The sequence below is a fragment of the Syngnathus acus genome, chromosome 8 (genome assembly GCF_901709675.1).
Source record: "Syngnathus acus chromosome 8, fSynAcu1.2, whole genome shotgun sequence".
Classification (NCBI taxonomy): Eukaryota; Metazoa; Chordata; class Actinopteri; order Syngnathiformes; family Syngnathidae; genus Syngnathus; species Syngnathus acus.
In genome coordinates this window covers 8,533,988-8,556,546 of record NC_051093.1, presented here as the reverse complement: position 1 = coordinate 8,556,546, position 22,559 = coordinate 8,533,988, and the positions used below count along the sequence as shown (strand labels likewise).

At 40.7% G+C, this 22,559-nt stretch overlaps 2 protein-coding genes and 26 non-coding genes across 36 annotated transcripts in view; 26 read left to right on the top strand and 2 right to left on the bottom strand.

Moving 5' to 3' along the window:
- LOC119125800 (junction plakoglobin-like) overlaps positions 1–16,416 on the top strand; it is a 32,023-nt gene extending 15,607 nt beyond the window's left edge. The window contains 12 exon segments of the mRNA XM_037256655.1: positions 8,745–8,961; positions 9,020–9,164; positions 9,253–9,356; positions 9,437–9,556; positions 10,110–10,328; positions 10,652–10,804; positions 10,939–11,058; positions 12,093–12,243; positions 13,197–13,318; positions 13,537–13,576; positions 13,927–14,057; positions 15,084–16,416. Of these exon segments, the coding sequence (XP_037112550.1) occupies positions 8,745–8,961; positions 9,020–9,164; positions 9,253–9,356; positions 9,437–9,556; positions 10,110–10,328; positions 10,652–10,804; positions 10,939–11,058; positions 12,093–12,243; positions 13,197–13,318; positions 13,537–13,576; positions 13,927–14,054 (1,519 nt within the window). The 3' untranslated portion in view covers positions 14,055–14,057; positions 15,084–16,416.
- On the top strand, positions 27–98 carry trnaq-uug. The gene has a single exon. It is a non-coding gene; the product is annotated as a tRNA-Gln (tRNA).
- Positions 183–254, top strand: trnaq-cug. Its single transcript has one exon. It is a non-coding gene; the product is annotated as a tRNA-Gln (tRNA).
- trnaq-uug lies at positions 349–420 on the top strand. Its single transcript has one exon. It is a non-coding gene; the product is annotated as a tRNA-Gln (tRNA).
- On the top strand, positions 505–576 carry trnaq-cug. Its single transcript has one exon. It is a non-coding gene; the product is annotated as a tRNA-Gln (tRNA).
- trnaq-uug lies at positions 669–740 on the top strand. The gene has a single exon. It is a non-coding gene; the product is annotated as a tRNA-Gln (tRNA).
- trnaq-cug lies at positions 825–896 on the top strand. The gene has a single exon. It is a non-coding gene; the product is annotated as a tRNA-Gln (tRNA).
- Positions 993–1,064, top strand: trnaq-uug. The gene has a single exon. It is a non-coding gene; the product is annotated as a tRNA-Gln (tRNA).
- Positions 1,149–1,220, top strand: trnaq-cug. The gene has a single exon. It is a non-coding gene; the product is annotated as a tRNA-Gln (tRNA).
- Positions 1,313–1,384, top strand: trnaq-uug. Its single transcript has one exon. It is a non-coding gene; the product is annotated as a tRNA-Gln (tRNA).
- Positions 1,469–1,540, top strand: trnaq-cug. Its single transcript has one exon. It is a non-coding gene; the product is annotated as a tRNA-Gln (tRNA).
- Positions 1,628–1,699, top strand: trnaq-uug. The gene has a single exon. It is a non-coding gene; the product is annotated as a tRNA-Gln (tRNA).
- Positions 1,784–1,855, top strand: trnaq-cug. Its single transcript has one exon. It is a non-coding gene; the product is annotated as a tRNA-Gln (tRNA).
- trnaq-uug lies at positions 1,952–2,023 on the top strand. The gene has a single exon. It is a non-coding gene; the product is annotated as a tRNA-Gln (tRNA).
- On the top strand, positions 2,266–2,337 carry trnaq-uug. Its single transcript has one exon. It is a non-coding gene; the product is annotated as a tRNA-Gln (tRNA).
- On the top strand, positions 2,422–2,493 carry trnaq-cug. The gene has a single exon. It is a non-coding gene; the product is annotated as a tRNA-Gln (tRNA).
- On the top strand, positions 2,590–2,661 carry trnaq-uug. The gene has a single exon. It is a non-coding gene; the product is annotated as a tRNA-Gln (tRNA).
- Positions 2,746–2,817, top strand: trnaq-cug. The gene has a single exon. It is a non-coding gene; the product is annotated as a tRNA-Gln (tRNA).
- Positions 2,910–2,981, top strand: trnaq-uug. Its single transcript has one exon. It is a non-coding gene; the product is annotated as a tRNA-Gln (tRNA).
- On the top strand, positions 3,066–3,137 carry trnaq-cug. The gene has a single exon. It is a non-coding gene; the product is annotated as a tRNA-Gln (tRNA).
- Positions 3,234–3,305, top strand: trnaq-uug. The gene has a single exon. It is a non-coding gene; the product is annotated as a tRNA-Gln (tRNA).
- trnaq-uug lies at positions 4,825–4,896 on the top strand. Its single transcript has one exon. It is a non-coding gene; the product is annotated as a tRNA-Gln (tRNA).
- On the top strand, positions 4,981–5,052 carry trnaq-cug. Its single transcript has one exon. It is a non-coding gene; the product is annotated as a tRNA-Gln (tRNA).
- Positions 5,149–5,220, top strand: trnaq-uug. Its single transcript has one exon. It is a non-coding gene; the product is annotated as a tRNA-Gln (tRNA).
- trnaq-uug lies at positions 6,703–6,774 on the top strand. Its single transcript has one exon. It is a non-coding gene; the product is annotated as a tRNA-Gln (tRNA).
- trnaq-cug lies at positions 6,859–6,930 on the top strand. Its single transcript has one exon. It is a non-coding gene; the product is annotated as a tRNA-Gln (tRNA).
- trnaq-uug lies at positions 8,041–8,112 on the bottom strand. Its single transcript has one exon. It is a non-coding gene; the product is annotated as a tRNA-Gln (tRNA).
- Positions 16,417–17,622: 1,206 nt separating the features above from the next.
- Positions 17,623–22,559, bottom strand: part of rbfox1 (RNA binding fox-1 homolog 1) — a 69,021-nt gene continuing 64,084 nt past the window's right edge. For 4 of the 9 annotated variants that reach the window (XM_037256377.1, XM_037256375.1, XM_037256374.1 and 1 more), the window contains 2 exons: positions 22,024–22,099; positions 17,623–20,101 (listed from right to left, as the gene is read on the bottom strand). In XM_037256377.1, the coding sequence (XP_037112272.1) occupies positions 19,979–20,101; positions 22,024–22,099 (199 nt within the window). In that variant the 3' untranslated portion in view covers positions 17,623–19,978. Of the gene's footprint in view, positions 20,102–20,220; positions 20,353–22,023; positions 22,100–22,559 lie in introns of those variants that run through there. The other 5 variants (XM_037256379.1, XM_037256382.1, XM_037256383.1 and 2 more) reach the window with 5 other exon arrangements.

Genomic DNA, 22,559 nt, shown 5'->3' with positions numbered 1-22,559 from the left:
TGCTGATCTACCTCACCAAACCAAAAGGTTCCGTGGTGTAATGGTTAGCACTCTGGACTTTGAATCCAGTGATCTGAGTTCAAGTCTCAGCGGAACCTCAACCATTTTGTCATCTGGGGTAAAATCTGCAAAAGAATCACTTGTGAGATGCCCCATCAAACCATATGCCACCTTAAACGTGAGGTTCCATGGTGTAATGGTTATCACCCTGGACTCTGAATCCAGTGATCCGAGTTCAAGTCTCGGTGGGACCTTTTAGCACGGTTAGATTCTTTTATGAGAAGTGCTTTAGAGTCCGGAGGGATACAAGCACTTGTCCAGATGCTGATATACCTCACTAAACCAAAAGGTTCCGTGGTGTAATGGTTAGCACTCTGGACTTTGAATCCAGTGATCTGAGTTCAAGTCTCAGCGGAACCTCAGCCATTTTGTCATCTGGGGTAAAATCTGCAAAATAATCACTAGTGAGCTGCCCCATGAAACCATATGCCACCTTAAACGTGAGGTTCCATGGTGTAATGGTTATCACCCTGGACTCTGAATCCAGTGATCCGAGTTCAAGTCTCGGTGGGACCTTTTAGCACGGTTAGATTCTTTTATGAGAAGTGCTGTAGTCCGGAGGGATACAACCACTTGTCCAGATGCTGATATACCTCACCAAACCAAAAGGTTCCGTGGTGTAATGGTTAGCACTCTGGACTTTGAATCCAGTGATCTGAGTTCAAGTCTCAGCGGAACCTCAACCATTTTGTCATCTGGGGTAAAATCTGCAAAAGAATCACTTGTGAGCTGCCCCATCAAACCATATGCCACCTTAAACGTGAGGTTCCATGGTGTAATGGTTATCACCCTGGACTCTGAATCCAGTGATCCGAGTTCAAGTCTCGGTGGGACCTTTTAGCACGGTTAGATTCGTTTATGAGAAGTGCTTTACAAAGTCCGGAGGGATAGAAGCACTTGTCCAGATGCTTATATACCTCACTAAACCAAAAGGTTCCGTGGTGTAATGGTTCGCACTCTGGACTTTGAATCCAGTGATCTGAGTTCAAGTCTCAGCGGAACCTCAGCCATTTTGTCATCTGGGGTAAAATTTGCAAAATGATCACTTGTGAGCTGCCCCATGAAACCATATGCCACCTTAAGCCTGAGGTTCCATGGTGTAATGGTTATCACCCTGGACTCTGAATCCAGTGATCCGAGTTCAAGTCTCGGTGGGACCTTTTAGCACGGTTAGATTCTTTTATGAGAAGTGCTTTAGTCCGGAGGGATACAAGCACTTGTCCAGATGCTGATATACCCCACTAAACCAAAAGGTTCCGTGGTGTAATGGTTAGCACTCTGGACTTTGAATCCAGTGATCTGAGTTCAAGTCTCAGCGGAACCTCCACCATTTTGTCATCTGGGGTAAAATTTGCAAAATAATCACTTGTGAGCTGCCCCATGAAACCATATGCCACCTTAAGCCTGAGGTTCCATGGTGTAATGGTTATCACCCTGGACTCTGAATCCAGTGATCCGAGTTCAAGTCTCGGTGGGACCTTTTAGCACGGTTAGATTATTTTATGAGTTCTAGTCCGGAGGGATACAAGCACTTGTCCAGATGCTGATATACCTCACCAAACCAAAAGGTTCCGTGGTGTAATGGTTAGCACTCTGGACTTTGAATCCAGTGATCTGAGTTCAAGTCTCAGTGGAACCTCAACCATTTTGTCATCTGGGGTAAAATTTGTAAAATAATCACTTGTGAGCTGCCCCATGAAACCATATGCCGCCTTAAGCATGAGGTTCCATGGTGTAATGGTTATCACCCTGGACTCTGAATCCAGTGATCCGAGTTCAAGTCTCGGTGGGACCTGTTAGCACGGTTAGATTATTTTATGAGAAGTGCTTTACGAAGTCCGGAGGGATACAAGCACTTGTCCAGATGCTGATATACCTCACCAAACCAAAAGGTTCCGTGGTGTAATGGTTAGCACTCTGGACTTTGAATCCAGTGATCTGAGTTCAAGTCTCAGTGGAACCTCAACCATTTGTCATCTGGGGTAAAATTTGTAAAATAATCACTTGTGAGCTGCCCCATGAAACCATATGCCACCTTAAGCATGAAGTTCCATGGTGTAATGGTTATCACCCTGGACTCTGAATCCAGTGATCCGAGTTCAAGTCTCAGTGGGACCTTTTAGCACGGTTAGATTATTTTATGAGTTCTAGTCCGGAGGGATACAAGCACTTGTCCAGATGCTGATATACCTCACCAAACCAAAAGGTTCCGTGGTGTAATGGTTAGCACTCTGGACTTTGAATCCAGTGATCTGAGTTCAAGTCTCAGTGGAACCTCAACCATTTTGTCATCTGGGGTAAAATTTGTAAAATAATCACTTGTGAGCTGCCCCATGAAACCATATGCCGCCTTAAGCATGAGGTTCCATGGTGTAATGGTTATCACCCTGGACTCTGAATCCAGTGATCCGAGTTCAAGTCTCGGTGGGACCTGTTAGCACGGTTAGATTATTTTATGAGAAGTGCTTTACGAAGTCCGGAGGGATACAAGCACTTGTCCAGATGCTGATATACCTCACCAAACCAAAAGGTTCCGTGGTGTAATGGTTAGCACTCTGGACTTTGAATCCAGTGATCTGAGTTCAAGTCTCAGTGGAACCTCAACCATTTTGTCATCTGGGGTAAAATTTGTAAAATAATCACTTGTGAGCTGCCCCATGAAACCATATGCCACCTTAAGCATGAAGTTCCATGGTGTAATGGTTATCACCCTGGACTCTGAATCCAGTGATCCGAGTTCAAGTCTCGGTGGGACCTTTTAGCACGGTTAGATTCTTTTATGAGAAGTGCTTTAGTCCGGAGGGATACAAGCACTTGTCCAGATGCTGATAGACCTCACTAAACCAAAAGGTTGCGTGGTGTAATGGTTAGCACTCTGGACTTTGAATCCAGTGATCTGAGTTCAAGTCTCAGCGGAACCTCAACCATTTTGTCATCTGGGGTAAAATTTGCAAAATAATCACTTGTGAGCTGCCCCATGAAACCATATGCCACCTTAAACGTGAGGTTCCATGGTGTAATGGTTATCACCCTGGACTCTGAATCCAGTGATCCGAGTTCAAGTCTCGGTGGGACCTTTTAGCACGTTGAGATTCTTTTATGAGAAGTGGTTTATAAAGTCCGGAGGGATACAATCACTTGTCTGGATGCTGATATACCTCACCAAACCAAAAGGTTCCGTGGTGTAATGGTTAGCACTCTGGACTTTGAATCCAGTGATCTGAGTTCAAGTCTCAGCGGAACCTCAACCATTTTGTCATCTGGGGTAAAATTTGCAAAATAATCATTTGTGAGCTGCCCCATGAAACCATATGCCACCTTAAGCATGAGGTTCCATGGTGTAATGGTTATCACCCTGGACTCTGAATCCAGTAATCCGAGTTGAAGTCTTGGTGGGACCTTTTAGCACGTTGAGATTCTTTTATGAGAAGTGCTTTACAAATAGGGTTAGGGTTAGGGGATAGGGTTCGGGTTCGGGTTAGGGTTGTGGTTAGGGTTAGGGTTAGGGTTAGGGTTGTGGTTAGGGGTTGGGTGGTTAGGGTTGGGGTTAGGGTTAGGGTTAGGGTTAGGGTTTAGGGTTAGGGTTGGGGTTAGGGTTAGGGTTAGGGTTAGGGTTAGGGTTGTGGTTAGGGGTTAGGGTTAGGGTTAGGGTTAGGGTTGTGGTTAGGGGTTGGGGTTGGGGTTAGGGTTAGGGTTAGGGTTAGGGTTGTGGTTAGGGGTTAGGGTTAGGGTTGTGGTTAGGGGTTAGGGTTGGGGTTAGGGTTGTGGTTAGGGGTTAGGGTTGGGGTTGGGGTTGGGGTTGGGGTTGGGGTTAGGGTTTAGGGTTAGGGTTAGGGTTAGGGTTAGGGTTGTGGTTAGGGGTTAGGGTTGTGGTTAGGGGTTGGGGTTAGGGTTGTGGTTAGGGGTTAGGGTTGGGGTTAGGGTTGTGGTTAGGGGTTAGGGTTGGGGTTGGGGTTGGGGTTGGGGTTAGGGTTAGGGTTGTGGTTAGGGGTTAGGGTTAGGGTTAGGGTTGTGGTTAGGGGTTAGGGTTAGGGTTAGGGTTAGGGTTGTGGTTAGGGGTTAGGGTTGGGGGTTAGGGTTGTGGTTAGGGGTTAGGGTTAGGGTTGTGGTTAGGGGTTAGGGTTAGGGTTAGGGTTGTGGTTAGGGGTTAGGGTTAGGGTTGGGGTTGGGGTTGGGGTTAGGGTTTAGGGTTAGGGTTAGGGTTGTGGTTAGGGTTAGGGTTGTGGTTAGGGGTTGGGGTTAGGGTTGTGGTTAGGGGTTAGGGTTAGGGTTAGGGTTAGGGTTAGGGTTAGGGTTGTGGTTAGGGTTAGGGTTGTGGTTAGGGTTTAGGGTTAGGGTTAGGGTTGTGGTTAGGGTTAGGGTTGGGGTTGTGGTTAGGGTTAGGGTTAGGGTTGTGGTTAGGGGTTAGGGTTAGGGTTGTGGTTAGAGCTAGGGTTGGGCCTGGGGCTAGGGCAAGGACTACGGTTAAGGCTTGGGCTAGGGTTAGGGCTAGTGTTAGGGCTAGTGTTAGGGTTAGGGCTAGGGTTAGGCCTGTCATATAAGAGTGATGGACTGCAGGCCATATTCAAGTCCGGAGGGATACAAGCACTTGTCCAGATGCTGAGGAACAATCATTTGATCTGGATTACTAAACATTCATGTTTGAGTCTAGCATTAATACCACTGATCTTTTTTTCCCCAAAAATTCATGGATATTTTTCTCCTGGATTTGCAATAGTAGCTTGTGAGCTGCCCCATGAACCCATATGCCTGACCCAACCAAAAGGTTCCGTGGTGTAATGGTTAGCACTCTGGACTTTGAATCCAGTGATCTGAGTTCAAGTCTCAGCGAAGCCTCAACCATTTTGTCATCTGGGGTAAAATTTGCAAAATGATCACTTGTGAGCTGCCCCATAAAACCATATGCCACTTTAAGCCTGAGGTTCCATGGTGTAATGGTTATCACCCTGGACTCTGAATCCAGTGATCCGAGTTCAAGTCTCGGTGGGACCTTTTAGCACGTTGAGATTCTTTTATGAGAAGTGGTTTATAAAGTCCGGAGGGATACAATCACTTGTCTGGATGCTGATATACCTCACCAAACCAAAAGGTTCCGTGGTGTAATGGTTAGCACTCTGGACTTTGAATCCAGTGATCTGAGTTCAAGTCTCAGCGGAACCTCAACCATTTTGTCATCTGGGGTAAAATTTGCAAAATAATCATTTGTGAGCTGCCCCATGAAACCATATGCCACCTTAAGCATGAGGTTCCATGGTGTAATGGTTATCACCCTGGACTCTGAATCCAGTAATCCGAGTTGAAGTCTTGGTGGGACCTTTTAGCACGTTGAGATTCTTTTATGAGAAGTGCTTTACAAATAGGGTTAGGGTTAGGGGATAGGGTTCGGGTTGGGGTTAGGGTTGTGGTTAGGGTTAGGGTTAGGGTTAGGGTTAGGGTTGTGGTTAGGGGTTGGGTGGTTAGGGTTGGGGTTAGGGTTAGGGTTAGGGTTTAGGGTTAGGGTTGGGGTTAGGGTTAGGGTTGTGGTTAGGGGTTAGGGTTAGGGTTAGGGTTAGGGTTAGGGTTGTGGTTAGGGGTTAGGGTTGGGGTTGGGGTTGGGGTTAGGGTTAGGGTTAGGGTTGTGGTTAGGGGTTAGGGTTAGGGTTGTGGTTAGGGGTTAGGGTTGGGGTTGGGGTTGGGGTTAGGGTTAGGGTTGTGGTTAGGGGTTAGGGTTGGGGGTTGGGGTTGGGGTTAGGGTTTAGGGTTAGGGTTAGGGTTAGGGTTAGGGTTGTGGTTAGGGGTTAGGGTTGTGGTTAGGGGTTGGGGTTAGGGTTGTGGTTAGGGGTTAGGGTTGGGGTTAGGGTTGTGGTTAGGGGTTAGGGTTGGGGTTGGGGGTTGGGGTTAGGGTTAGGGTTGTGGTTAGGGGTTAGGGTTAGGGTTGTGGTTAGGGGTTAGGGTTAGGGTTGTGGTTAGGGGTTAGGGTTGTGGTTAGGGGTTAGGGTTAGGGTTGTGGTTAGGGGTTAGGGTTAGGGTTAGGGTTGTGGTTAGGGGTTAGGGTTAGGGTTGGGGTTGGGGTTGGGGTTGGGGTTGGGGTTAGGGTTTAGGGTTAGGGTTAGGGTTAGGGTTGTGGTTAGGGGTTAGGGTTGTGGTTAGGGGTTGGGGTTAGGGTTGTGGTTAGGGGTTAGGGTTGTGGTTAGGGGTTAGGGTTAGGGTTGTGGTTAGGGGTTAGGGTTAGGGTTAGGGTTGTGGTTAGGGGTTAGGGTTGGGGTTGTGGTTAGGGGTTAGGGTTAGGGTTGTGGTTAGGGGTTAGGGTTAGGGTTGTGGTTAGAGCTAGGGTTGGGCCTGGGGCTAGGGCAAGGACTACGGTTAAGGCTTGGGCTAGGGTTAGGGCTAGTGTTAGGGCTAGTGTTAGGGTTAGGGCTAGGGTTAGGCCTGTCATATAAGAGTGATGGACTGCAGGCCATATTCAAGTCCGGAGGGATACAAGCACTTGTCCAGATGCTGAGGAACAATCATTTGATCTGGATTACTAAACATTCATGTTTGAGTCTAGCATTACTACCACTGATCTTTTTTTCCCCAAAAATTCATGGATATTTTTCTCCTGGATTTGCAATAGTAGCTTGTGAGCTGCCCCATGAACCCATATGCCTGACCCAACCAAAAGGTTCCGTGGTGTAATGGTTAGCACTCTGGACTTTGAATCCAGTGATCTGAGTTCAAGTCTCAGCGAAGCCTCAACCATTTTGTCATCTGGGGTAAAATTTGCAAAATGATCACTTGTGAGCTGCCCCATAAAACCATATGCCACTTTAAGCCTGAGGTTCCATGGTGTAATGGTTATCACCCTGGACTCTGAATCCAGTGATCCGAGTTCAAGTCTCGGTGGGACCTTTTAGCACGTTGAGATTCTTTTATGAGAAGTGCTTTACAAATAAAATTTATTATTATTATTATTACCTCAGAATGTTGTCGGGTATGTGAAAAATTTGTGTTCTGCGCCATGACACCGTATGCTTAACAGCAACTGGAAGTGAGGGTTCTATAGTGTAATGTTTAGCCCTCTGGACTTTAAATCCACTGATCCGAGTTCAAGTCTCAGTGGACCCTCAACTACTTTGGCATTTACCTATTCTTATCTATACTACTCTTGTGAGCTTTTCCATTAAACTATATAAGTACCTTCCATGCCAAACAAGCCAGGGTTCCATAGTGTAGTGGTTAGTTCTCTGCACTTGCGACCCGAGTTCAAATCCCGGTGGCGCCCAAAATTTTATCCTGGAAAATTTTGAATTGAAAAACGGAATTGCTCGGGTACCATATTCCTCCCTAAAGCCTAGGGTTGGGCTTGGGACTGGTTACCCTAACCCTAACCCCAAACCCAACCCTAGGCTTTAGGGTTAGGGCAACTATGTTGCAAATTTTTCCGGGATAAAAGTTTTTGGGTGCAACTGGGATTTGAACTCAGGTCACCAGGTTGAGAGTCCAGAGAGCTAACCACTACACTATGGAACCCTGGCTTGCTTGCCATAGGAGGTACATATATGGTTTAATGGAAAAGCTCACAAGTGACTAGTATAGATAAGAATAGGTAAATGCCATAACAGTTGAGGGTCCACTGAGACTTGAACTCGGATCAGTGGATTTAAAGTCCAGAGTGCTAACCATTACACTATGGAGCCCTCACTTCCAGGTACTGTTAGGCATACGGTGTCATTGCGCAGAACACAAGCGATCAGTTCACAAATTTTTCACAGATAACCGACAACATTCTGAGGTAATAATAATCATAATAATAAATTTCATTTATAAAGCACTTTTCATAAACGAATCTCAAAGTGCTAAATGGTCCCACCGAGACTTGAACTCAGATCACTGGAATCATAGTCCACGTTGACAACCATTACACCATTGAACCCTTAGGTTTAAGGAGGCATACGGTTTCATAGGTTAGCTCACAAGCGATCATTTTTGCAACTTTTTCCCCAGATGACAAAATGGTTGAAGTTCCGCTGAGACTTGAACTCAGATCACTGGATTCAAAGTCCAGAGTGCTAACCATTACACCACGGAACCTTTTGGGTGGGTGCGGCATATGATTTCATGGGGCAGCTCACAAGCTACTATTTCTCGCCCAGGAGAAAAATATCCATGAATTTTGGGGGAACAAAAAGATCAGTGGTATGTATGCTAGTCAACATGAATGTTTAGTGATCCAGATCAAATGATTGTACCTCAGCATCCGGACAAGTGCTGATATCCCTCCGGACTTGAATATGGCCTACAGTCCCTCACTCTGATGTGACAGGCCTAACCCTAGCCCTAACACTAGTCCAAGCCCTAACCCTAGTCCTAGCCCTCGTTGACTCTCGTTCACTGAAAAGATTCGTTCTTTTGAACGAATCATTCACTCAGGAGCAAACACTAGTTAGCACTCTGGACTTTGAATCCATTGATCAGAGTTCACGTCTCGTTGGGTCCTCAATTCTTTTGTCAATTATCTGGGAAGATTTGCAAAATAGTAGCTTGTGTGTTTTCCTGATCTCAAACTACTTGACGCTTAATCACTTCCACATCATAATGATGCTTTAAAAGCTATTGCAAAACTCACTGGTAGCAGATGGAGACATTATTTCAAAGACAGTCATATAATCTGAAATAAAATCTTTATTAACATTTATATTGCCATCCTGTCATTTTTTTTACAGTTCACCTGTGGAGACAGTTTTATTTTACGCCATAACCACCCTTCACAACCTTCTGTTGCACCAAGAGGGAGCCAAGATGGCAGTGCGTCTTGCTGATGGTCTTCAACGGATGGTGCCCTTACTGAAAAAGAGCAACCCCAAGTTCCTTGCCATTACCACAGATTGTCTCCAGCTCCTGTCTTACGGCAACAAGAGAGCAAGGTGAATGCGGTTCGGTGTGGAACTTGAAGCAGTGCTAAGTAATTACTTATCTACTTACTTACGGCTTTTCACAGCTAATCATACTCGCCAATGGCGGCCCAGAGGGTCTGGTGTTCATCATGAGGAACTACAACTATGAGAAGCTGCTATGGACTACCAGTCGGGTACTCAAAGTACTGTCTGTGTGTCCCAGCAACAAGCCCGCCATAGTAGAAGCTGGTACAAATAAAGAACTAAACAGTCTAGTGGAATAACAACAGGTGATGAAGACAGTGTGGTGCCAATCTCGATTTACTTCTGCCTGCAGGGGGTATGCAAGCTTTGGGTCAGCATCTGACAGGGTCGAGTCAGCGTCTGATTCAGAACTGTCTATGGACGCTTCGCAACCTTTCGGATGCTGCAACCAAGCAAGTATGTATGGCTGAACCTCTATGCTTTCAACGCCATTGCTGCAGAAACGATATTGTGCACTGTGCACTCTCCCTCTCTAGGAAGGTTTAGATGGTCTGCTGCAGATATTAGTCACCCAGCTGGGTTGTGATGATGTCAACATGCTGACCTGCGCAACAGGCATCTTGTCCAACCTCACTTGTAACAACTCTCGCAACAAGGTAGCCATGGAAATGAAGAAAACGATAGATGATGTCAACATGTTTTTGTGTGAATGTTATCAAATAACTCAGTTTAATGTTAATCTACGGCAGGGGTGTCAAACTCGTTGTTTTGGCGGGCCGCATTGTAGTCATAGCTTCTTTCGGAGGGCCATTATGACTGTCAACCCAAATCAATGTATGAGCACCTCATATTATATCCAGTAAAAGCTACAAAACAAACTGACAAATAACTCGTTTTCAAATCAGACGAGTAAAAACTGGTCAAATATTAAAAAAAAAAGATATTTAAAGTGAAGACAATTTGCAATTCTTCTAATGACGCACGAATTTGATGCACAATTTGTCTTGGCGGGCCACATTAAATGATGTGGCGGACCGTATCTGGCCCCTGGGCCTCGAGTTTGACAACGGTGATCTATGTCATTTTGATGTGTTCATTTTTTTCTACCAGTTTGAATTACATTTTTTAATTAGGCGCACAACAAGTTATACCAGGGTCAGAAAAATACCGCTTCGTTAAAAAAATAAAAATAAACTTGCTTCATTTCAGACTCTAGTCACTCAGTTTGGCGGGGTGGAGGCACTGATCCATGCTGTACTGCGTGCTGGTGAAAAGGAAGATGTTGCAGAGCCCGCAGTTTGCGCCTTGCGTCACCTCACGTCACGCCACCATGATGCTGAGCTGGCCCAGAATGCCGTGCGGCTGCACTATGGTGTCCCCGCTGTGGTCAAGCTGCTGGGACAGCCACACTACTGGCCTGTTATAAAGGTGAGAAAAAGAACACTGCATTATTACAGGCCTACAGTAGGAAATGGAGATAAGGTACCTGTAAAAGTGAAGTGATAGTCTGCAAGGTGACATTTGCACTAAGAAATATCTTGTGTTTGCCTCTTCTCTTGCCTGTTGTACTAGTACTTTGGAATTACATTTTATTTTTTTATGTTTTTATTTATATGACAATTGATTGATAGTACTTTGGAATTACATTTTTTTTTATGCTTTTATTTTTATGATCTGTTTGGATTGTTATATTTCTTTGTGGCTATTTACGATGTTAACTACGTCTGATCTGACTTGGCTAATTCATCCAGGCTACTGTTGGCCTCATCCGGAACCTTGCGCTGTGCCCTGTCAATCAAGCACCTTTGAGGGATGCGGGGACTATTCCACGATTGGTAAACCTGCTTTTAAAAGCTCACCAGGACACACAGAGGCATGCCTCCTCTTCTCAGCAGACATATCAGGTATGGAAATCCCCCCCCCACACACATAGGCACATACACACGACAAGCTATATAGCAAGCAATATTATGGTGGATTACCAAGTTCTTTTCTGTCTTTGATCTACTGCATTCTCCTTTTCCGAATATTTGAATAGGATGGTGTTCGTATGGAGGAGATTGTGGAGGGTTGCACGGGAGCACTTCACATTCTGGCCAGAGATCCGATTAACAGAGGAGAGATTGCCAGCATGCAGACCATACCGCTATTTGTGCAGGTACACAATTCAGGACTAAGAACACACTGAAATTCATAAAATACAGATAGGAAGGAAGGAAGTCCATTATTTATTTCATAAACGGCCACATCTGCTGCTTGCAAGGGGGGGATAATGCTTTCTTCTTGATTCCTTGAATATCATTAGGATTAAGTTTAATATGATTACAAGCAGTGGACTTTCTTTAGATTGCAATGGATGTGAAGTTTGAAAATGGAACAGACATGGTGGTGAATAAATATCAGCAAGGCAATGGAATAAGATTGGATTTACTCAAGTAGATGTCAACAAGTTAAATCTAAGCCCTGTACTGTTTTCAAAACCAAACTATATTTATGAATGGAAATGGGAAAAAATAACTGAATTGAAATAAAATGATTGTCACTGCACATGTGCTAACTGGTTAAAATGGAGCAAACAGAGGGCAGAATGCGTTTTAATGCGCTGGTGCTATTTGCGTGTATTTTAATGAGATCATTGGCAGCGAAATTGCTCACCTCTCTGCCATTAATAAACGACGTCTAATTCACTAACACCAGTGCTAATAGCCACACACGGTTATGGGGGCAGAAACAACGCCTACGGAAAGCGGGTGTGAAATTTGCGCTACTCACTGGAAGTCTCTTAGTGAGGGGACGTGTGACCGGAGAAATGGAGGGAAGGCTCCAACATGGGTGGATGGATGGATGGATGGATGGATGGATGGATGGATGGATGGATGGATGGAAGTAGTGTTGTAGAGCCACCGAAGCTCATTCAGCATGTTAACGGCTCCTGTAAATTCCATGACAGATTCCACAGTTAGATTTTTGCAAAAAAACAAAAACAAACAACCAGCAGGCGGTTGGGATGATTCTCAAGACAGCTCCAAATCAAGTTAGTTGGCTGAGAGTAGAGCAGTTGAGAGCTAAGCAGAAAGAAACATTAAAGGAAAGATAACATGTAAAAAGCTGTGCTCCTCTTCTTAGTCCAAAAAAGGAGAAGTCATTCGAAGAATCATTCCAAAGTGCCAAATATGTGTGTCGTATATTCAGCTGCTGTACTCGTATGTGGAGAATGTGAAACGAGTAGCTGCGGGAGTTTTGTGTGAATTGGCGCTGGATAAACAGTCAGCGGAACTCATCGATGCAGAGGGCGCATCAGCACCACTCATGGAATTACTGCACTCCAACAACGAGGGAATCGGTATGTCCTTTTTTTTTTTTTTTCTACACACACGAAACTCAAATTCACAAGTTTTACAACTGGATACAGGCCAACTTTCCAACAAGTCACACTTCATGGGATGAACGAATGACAGCAAATAATATAGGGCCCTATTTTCGGCTTTCTAAAAAATGAGGCCAACTTCATTTTCATGACACGGTACTGTTTGGGTTTAAAAGAAGCGTTTCAAAGCAGTATTAGGGTTTCAAATTAGGTTTCCAAGTAAAGCTTAGTTTGAAAGAGGCAGTGATGTCAATGTACAAACATTTGACATGATTCAGGTATGTTAGTATGGCAACCAATTAGCCACCTCGCTATATTGGCCGTGCAGTTTTCAGTGACAAGTGTAGATTGAAAATTCACTGATTTAATCTGCAGCTCCCCAAAGGATGTTTTTGTAAACAAAACATGGTTCAGTTAATTACTTTTGATAAGCTGGTTGGCACCTTGCAAAGCAGCGACCAGCATGTGGGAATTACAGAATGAGGCAATTACTGTGTCTAGATATGGTATAAAAACACCAACACCCACAATTTTTTTTTTTTTTTTTTTTCTGACAGTAGCTTGTTATTGCATTTCGTGAACCAATTAGTTTGAAATAAAACCTGGACTGAATTTGTTAGCAGTGCAGTATTCGATACAAATGTATTGCAGTCATTTGCCAACATTGTTGATAATATCACAATATAGTAATAATGATAAATAAAGATCAGACGAAAGAAAATCTTAAATCTAAAATATCAACTTCAAATAATTCCAATTATTTCACGAGTTTAAATGCCTTATTTTTATTATTTTTGTTATTATTATATGAACAAAGTGACAAAACTGTGATTATTCTTGCAATATTAAAGTTCTTAGAGAAGCTTTCTTCTGCAAGGTTAACTCGAGTTTCCATTTGGGTTCCTATAAACTTTGATATCTCTCCACAGCCACCTACGCTGCAGCAGTGCTCTTTCGAATTTCAGAGGATAAAAGCTCAGACTACAGGAAAAGAGTGTCAGTGGAGCTCACACACTCGCTCTTCAAACATGACCCTGCTGCCTGGGAAATGGTGAGAATTACAATATTTTAGGATGATGCAAACTTGACATTATTTGAAAAGTAAAGTTCGCGAGGTGCCATTTGGAAATTTCCCAAGTCGGTGTCATCATCTAAAATATTCATCGACAGATGTTTGCGAATCCTTTCTCAAATCGGGACAATCACTATACACAGCAATATTTGGATCAACTCAAATGTGTAAATCAAATCATTTTGTTTCCCCTCAAGGCCCACACAGTTCCCTTGGAGCCCACATACTTGGCTGATGGTGAGTGACAATTTCAAACCGGGCTTCTGCTGAAAATCTGACAGACATCAATGCTAGAACAATGCAGAAAGACAATCCTCTGTGCCTTCCGTCAAGTTGTGCAGAGATTCACCTCTTTGTGCAAGACAAGCTGGATTTGAGAGAGAGCCATGTTATGTGTCTAGCAACAGCCCTTTGGTGTTGTAGCAATGTGCCCTACTTGTGGGCTGTCAAAAAGTTATTTTTAGACTCTTTGCAACTTTTGACAAACATTTCGAACGGGTTAAAAACATGAGCTCGTCAGAATTCATTTCGAGTCATTTCTGCTGGAAAACATATGCCCGTCTCTCTCTCTCTGTTCCCCTTTTTAGAGTTAGATGGCCCCTACCCTCCCTACGGCTATACTGACCTGCCTCTGGACACTTTGCCGTTAGACCCTGACCTCCACGAGTCTTACATACCTGACATGAGATATCAGGCCTACCCTGAACCACTCTAACAGGTAAATGACATGTTACAGCCGTGACCTAATTATGGCTCTGTTTTATTGCCACTGCCAATGGAAAAATGACTGGTTAGTCATACAACTGAAAAATACAGATATGGCTAATAACTCACTGAGCTGTGCAATGAAAACAGCACTTTGGGCTTTTTGAGGAACATGTGTTAGAACATCCAGTACATTCTAATTTATACAGTGCTTCTATTTTGTTTTCATTAAATATAATTAAAGCGAGCCCTGAAGTGGAAATCTGGAAATAATTCATGCGCCTCTTAAAATGGGTTTGTAATTGTGTATAAAAGCCACAAAGAAATCACAGAGTGATCATGAAGCACCAAAACTGTCACAAATGGATACAAATTGCATCAATTAATTTTCATTTAATTAGTTTGATGATATGTTTACACAGTTTGTTTTCTTTCTACTAAGATGCGGAAATTCAATCATGTTCTAACAAAGAAAAATGCAACCTCACAGAAAACGAATCAATACAAATTGAGGATTTTTAAGAGTTTGCAATGGAACGAAAAAATCCTTGGTGTATCAAACATCAGTTTACATCATCATTTCATGAAGAATGTTATTCTGGAAGCAAGTTGCTCAGAAAAGAGGGGGAGAGAAACGTCCTCTTAAATTTAACGGGGAGCGCTTGGAATTCACCGGCAGAAAAATAAACATGTTTACATTCAGGAGAAAGTCTACCAGGAGAACTCTTTGGTCTCAGTGCAACTGATGTTCAGCTCTATTTTCTGCTGGCATAAAGCCAGTGCCTGGGGAAATTGCAGTCTTTATGCAATTTTGCTTACAAGCCCTGGTGAATACTTGCTGTTTTCTTTTTTTTAGCATCAAACTACCACAATAGAGAAGACAACATCAGTCTATGCTGTATTTTTCTTTTGAATTCATTTCCCGCCAAATCTCCCCATTTTACAACGCTTTCTATAAATAGCAATGTACTGTACCCGTGATGATATTTGGCAAAATGTTATAAAATTTCTATAACAATGTTCATTTTATTTCTTGCAGGATCTCAAAACAGAGTCTAACCGATAAGGATGATTAACAAATCACAGAAAGAAAGGACTGAAGGAATTCTGGAGGAAAAAAAAAGAAGAAAGCTTCTGAAAGTCTGAATGACAATGAGAAATCAAGCCTTTTCAAACTTTTCTAAAGTGGAAAATATCCCAGTTGGCAATCAAGAACTTTTGGAGATGGGTTTATTGAAAGTGTTAATTGCAGGTGTAAATAACACAGTGGTTATTTTGTTATGATGTCTTCAAGTGGGGTGAAAGTGTGCTGTTACACAGGTAACTATTAAAAGCAGTCACATGGCACGTTACATGAACCGTTAGGGCATGTGGGACAAGCACAAGATGCAATTGGCCACAATACAAAACCTCTTATCTGAAAAAGAAATAAGCAGCCTGAAAATGTGGAGTCATCCTTGTTCTCAGCATTTAATGGGAAACAATTCACAATAGGCGGCTTTGTTTTTTTGTGGACCATCGATATAGCTATTTGATAAATCTTACTGACAGTCCGAACAAAACCCTTCCTTGCTTCCGTTAAAAGACATACAGTAGCATTCAAACATTCGGAGACTGTATAATAATGTACGGACGTTTTTTGGGCGAGGGAGTGTTTGCTATTTTAAAATTGCTCATCTCTGGATGTCATCGAACAGGAAAAACTTTTTTTTAACTTGGGATTAATGTTAGTCTAATTTTTTTACCGAATGCTTCCTGTGTATCCCTGCTGTCATTTCGATGTCTCTGTGTATCTGAACTGTTCACATGTACCAGAGTGTCCCTATGTGGTTGTTGCATGGTATTATAATGTGACTAAAATGGCAAAATTGTTCACCTTTGCATACTGAGAAGGAAACAGAGACGGGGGGAAGTTAAAATGGATGAGGCACTATGTTGGCCAATTAGTTAATAAAAAAATTAAAAAAAAGAACACAATGACTTTTGGTTCTAAAATGGATTTAAAAAAAACTGATTTTAAATTCTTAAAAGTCTGTACCACATTCATTTAATCAACTTGTTCACATTTTCTTGGAGAGTTTACATTGAAATAACAGTAGTAAGATTGTTCTCAACATAAGGAAAGATTCAATTTAAAGTGTAATAAAGATCCAGGCTAGAACTGGTTGGCCAAAGGACAACATTATGCTTCTTATCAAGGTCAACTGTGGTTACGACTTGGCTGTTTCTGTTTGCAAAATACCACCAGAAGAGACACTTCAATGTTAAAAAAAAAAAAAAAAAAAAAGCACAAATCACATAATTTGCTGAGCCTTCAACAGAGTTGTAGTGTACTGTACCTTAATCTGAATTGAATAAATCTCTTATTTGACTTTGATGTACATTTATTTCTTGTAGTTGTATGGCTAAAAATGTCAACATGATGTCTTGTGTCTGTGGATTCAGTATCATCACTTATGGTAAGAAAAGTTGATCAATCCTGCCCCCTGCTGGTTGAGTAGAAATCCTTCAACGTCAATGAAAACATTTCGATGTGCATTCATAACTACATATTTCATAGCCAAAGCTATGCAAAAATCTAAAATCAGTAAGATATGTTGTTATAGCACAGCCTCCATATTGAAATAACCTTATTAAAATAACCACAATAATTTGCCAGTCTGTAAATTATATTTCCAGCCATTGCTTTGCAGCCTGAGTACAGCACATATGGATTTGCAAAATGTATAATGCTATTAGTTTTTATTTATTTGGTTGTGTCAATGTCTGATTATCTCATGCTATTAATTTTGATACAGTTTGGCTGTCAGACCGATGAAATGCATCACTCTTGTGATGTAGTCATATGACCACAAGATGGTGCATAAAACCAACGAATTAGAAAAACCCCTGCACAGACAGGTCTGCAACCCAACTGGAAATAAAATGAATTAAAAAAAAAAATCAACCTTTCAACAAGAGGAAAAAGTCAATTATATATATATCTATAATAATCAATCTATATAATCTATAACAATCAGAGTAAAGAGCCGTCAAGTTTAAAAATGTACAGTTTGTCTCTCTGCCATGTGACCTGCCATGCATTATTGATGGCCTGTTTCTTAGCTAGTCAGACATAATTAACTTGTCTAATGTGACCCCTTCATCAAATTTAAATATTTATATTGCTTATCTTTCAGCCTAATTACGAGGTAATTTTTTTTTTCTAATTTCACCATTCAGATTGAGTGTAATTCATGTATTTAATTAAATTGAAAGCAAGGCCAGACATACTGACTCAAAGTGTGCTTTCACCTTGGTGCATTTAAGATAGTTGAATCATATATAGTCTAAATGATAAAAAGACATAAATAATTCTGAGAGTTATTTTATGTAACTAAAAAAGATTAAAATCCTTCCAGACTCATTAAATGAGGGCATTATTTTACCCCTCTAGAGAAATAAAATACATCCCAGGGAAGCCTAACATAGTTTTTCTATACAAGTATATATTTTCACTTTTATTCAGTATTGGTCCTCCACATGAAATAAATTAGCTAAAATACTGCTTCGTATGTGCAACACGGCACTCAAACATAAACATTTGAGAAAAAAAAACTTTATTGATGGTTATTGACAAGTGGAAGAACCATAGTACATGCACATACAATGACAGTGCAGGAAGCCTCGTTTTGAACCACAACACCTACTGGAAGCAGCACTTTAGATAAAGTAGTTACAGAATCAGACATTCAGCATAGTGAAGACCTTCAAGTCATCCCGTCTCATCGTCATTCGCAACATTTCAACCAGCAGAGCCAAAGTGCCGTGACGCTTTTCAATTCGCTGCCTTTAATTCGGTGCATCTGAGGATTCGAATTTGTGATAGATACAAAAGGGAAGATATGTGTGTAACAACACCACTAATTGGGAACACTTGTAAACAGAATGTGGTGCAAGGATTGGCTTGCACCATCCAAAGTCTCTTTTCCCCAAGTAGTGTCATTCAGAAGCACTACAGATTGATTCCATCAACTTCTATGTACATCATTAATTAGCTTGTTCACAAATGATTTACTGTTTTTTTTTTTAAATATGTATATAATTGTATATAATATTCAAACAGTTATGTTTCCAAAGAGATTGATAGTCTATAAAAGTAAGCTATGTCACATTAAGAATAACATAAAGAGCAAAATCAACGGAATAAAAAAGGAGGAAAATTTACACCTACAGCACTGATATGTCTCAGATTTATGTGGAAATTACACCTTACATGTGCAAAATGGTACATTTGACAACGTAAACAAATGAGCGTATATACTGTAGAACTACAATGTCATTATTTGTAAAGACTTGCTAGAAATCGGAACGTGACTTGATAGAAAAGGAGCTAGCTTGCCCTAACAACCGATCTAATTGGCTAAATCTAAAACATTATACCATGATGTATTTCATATAAGATAATATCTTTACTGCACAATTCAAATATCATACATTGTTTGATTATAACTTCTTATCCCTCATATTTTTTTTATTTACTGGGAAAAAAAAAGCAAAACCAAATGAACACTTAAAAAAGATAAAATACACTGCAAAATATATACTTGAATTTTCTCCAGCAATATAAAAAAATGATCAAATATACCAATCAATTGGAAGTTCCTATTAAAAAAAAAAAAAAATCTACATTCTAATAACCATCGCTACTCAAGACAAAAAAGGATTAGCTGCAGCAAATTGCTCAATTTATGATTATGTCGAAATTTATCAGGAGTATTCTGACTTTACCTCTCAGTCACATCCAATTTAATTATCTTACTTTTTTTTTTAGCTTACAGAATAATCATTGAATGAACAAATATGTACTTTGGAGGCCGTGGCAGATGAAACCACATTATTTAGTCAGTAAAGCTACAATCTGAAAACCTTCTGGCTCACTTCTGAATCTTGCTGGCATTGCTTATAACTTAACATTCACATTCCAATCCAAATTTTGGATCATGACTAAGTCACTGCAAAACAACTTACAAATTATTCAAATAATTTAAGAGAATCAAATAAATAATACAAACAACAAGACATTTACTACAATGACCATAATAAAACTGCACAGTGAAATGTAAAGTTGAGGTCAGTGGGAAATAGCTTTTCCTCAAAACAAATGAGATAAGAAAGTCATGATCTTCAGATGATGGAGTTCAAATAATTAGCAAGCCGTTGCTTCTCGATGCAGCTTTTAATGACCCTATCCGGTTCACAAAAACTCAATTTATAAGACAATGTTTTCAAAACCTCGACATGATTCCAAACTGCGTAAAAAATGCATCAGTGAAAATGAGTAAGTGCAAAAGGATGCAGAAAGAAGAAAAAAATAGCTGTTGACAAGCATAGTCCCTTTAAACAGACAATTAAGCTTGAAAAGCATGAACAACTTGAATCTCCAAATTGTACTTTTTCTGTCATTTGTCAGGAATAAAATCATAAGATTGTGCGACTCATGCTTTTCATTGGCAAGTGTGGAAAAAAACAAATCATAATAGCTGTTATATACAATAATATCTATCAGATAAATAGTTCATCTGTGTCCTAATCTTTAACTCTTAACAATGACTCTATTAGTACCATGGACACAATTTCTACAGCTGAAAACTATGTTTAAATCTTTCGAAATGAAAACCCCACAATATCAAAATACACAGCACAAAATATCTTGAGGTATAAGATGAAAAATATCAGCTGTCATTTTAGTCATATATTTTTCTCTCTCTTAGGAGATGCTGAAATGATGCTTAAGTTGCATGTATTGCAATACCCAGGCCTCAGCAATGTCTCTCTTAATATTCACACACACATGCATACACACACGCGCATACACACACACACACACACACACACACACAGACGCTTTCTTCCTATCCAGTTGGAAGGTTGTGTTTCAGTTGGGAAGTCTTGCTAATAGGGAGCAAAGCGGCTGTAGCCTCCCCGGTATATACTAGCCTGGAGGGAGGACAGCACAAGCCCTACGTCGTCAACATGGCTCCGTGTTTTGGCATCTGTCAGAGGGGTGAATGCATTCTGAAAAACATGTTCACAAGCATCCACACATATAAAAACAAGACATTGTAAAAACCATTGTAAGAACAAGCAAGTACAAAAACAAAAATAAAAAAAAACATGCAGTCCAGTAGCAACTAGAATAACACTTGCAACATTACCGTTTTTTTTTCAGCGCAAACCCATGGGGGGGATGAAAAGACCCATGAGCGCAGCAATCGTCATGCAGCAAGCACAGCGAGACACTTCATGCCAGGGGGACATGCCAACAGCTATGTGAAAGAAATCCAGTCAATATAACCGTTACAAATTGGAAGGATGGATTAAAAAAAAAGGCTCATTTGACAGAAAATGTGAATTCTGACTGGGAGCATCGATTGAAGATGGATTATGCTGGATTATGCCCGGTAAAAGGTTATTGAGAAGGTTGAGATGTATCCCAAGTAAAATACCATATTTGGTGTGTTATAAATGTCAAAAGAAAAATCATTTATTCAGCAAAAAAAGGGGAGGGTGGAACAAAATAACGGAAATATAACGAAACAATTCTTGATATATAATATTTACAATATAAAAATAGTTGGAGCATGGAATAAAATTGTTTGGACCCTGGGTAGAAGATTTCTGAATTGAAAAAGCGCTTTTACATATTTGTGATGTGTTTGAATCCATAAACCAAAAATCAAACGTACCTATTGCACAAACAAGAGCAATGTATTTCGAAATAAACTTTCCACAAATTCACAAAGTTTGAATGCATGTTTATCACTAACAGATGTTTGCATTCCAGTGAAATATTATAACTTTACACAGTTTGAGTCATATACATTAAATGACATACCATTGTTATTTCTCTTTGGTTTGAGAGAGCAATTGTGAGGAATGATCAAATTTGAATACTCCTCTGACCATTTCTCACTCACTTCTTTCTCCCTCACATCCTCCCTGTGGCTGCAGCGCCACAGGAGATTTAATTATCAAAATGACTAATTATTTCATTACCAAGGAGTGTGGAGTGAGGTGGTATACACCAAATTAGAAATATAATAACTAACATGGACTGGGCTGCCAAAGCATGAGGACATTCATCACGTTTTACAGGCGGGATTAATGTGGCATTTGGACTGCCGTTAGCGGCGCAGACAAATTCAATTAAGTTTAAGTGAGGATATGTCAGCGCTGCAGAAAAGCTCTGCACAATGCCCGAGAAGTCGGCCAAGGGAAGCGAGCCCAAAGCAGGCCCGTGAAGAGAACTATGCAAAATAGTATAAAGTGCTATGCTTAAAAGTTTTACAAATATTAATAATTAATCCCGAGTAAAAAAAAAAGCAAATTCCAAAATAAACATTGTATTTATTAAACGGGATAAAGTAAGTCTCGACATGATTAGTTGAATCAAGAAATCCTCTAAAGTGTGTGCAAATTTTTTTTTCTGTTTGTCTCGGGTCATATAAAAATCATTTTTCTATCCACCAATAAAGAAATGCTATGAAGACAAAAGACAACAAATTTGAACTTTTAGTAAAGTCTTCCAAATGATGCAAAGTTGCATTATTTGCTATAAAACAGAATTTCAAAAAAAGATCCTGGTAACACACGTGTGCATGGAACATGGCCACAAGCCTACGTTTGCTGCTCCTGCTAAACACAACGGACTCATAAGCATGGACGCAATTATGATGATTAGCTCATTGTAATTTACAAATTGGGTCTAAAAGCCCAAATGGCCTAGAGAATTATCAGCATGATTTTGTCATTTCCCTCATCAGTGAAACAAAATGTGATAATTGGCCATTTAGCCTGCATTATTCCCACTCCACTCCTGCATGCACCTCTCACTTCAATGAAAACACAATTAAAGCAAGTGGCATGCACAGCAAAAAGACGAGCTGAATTCACTATTGTACATTCATAATGGTCAAATTAGGGCATGGCGGCCTTACCATGGCACCAACGCTGTATGTGGCTGCTGGAGTGAGTGTGTGGTTGTAGGGATCGGCAGCATATACTCGTCCATAACTACGGCAAAATGGATATAGATGGCCAACTTGATCAATATATTGTATTTCACAACAGTAACAAAAAAATGACTTCAAATTTTGAATTGCAATTCCCCAGAAGAAATAAATGAATTAAAGTCTCTTGATTAATAATCAAACACATCATTTGGAGCAAAAGGGGAACATGTTAATGATAATATGCTTCCTTAAATGTTATCATTCAATGACTTTGAAAGTCTTTGACACTCTTACATTATGTTCTTAGATTAATTAATGTATTGAGTGTAAGACAAAATAATGAGAAACTCTCTTTGAGGTACACCCTAGCTTATAAATCTTTCAAGTAGCTCATTAATGAGCTACTTATCCTGAGCAGTACATGGCATGCTATTAAAAGTCACTACAATAAAATGGAATCATTTAAAAAATATATATATATACGTATATTGTGCAGTTACTTTCTGGGGAAACAATTTTTT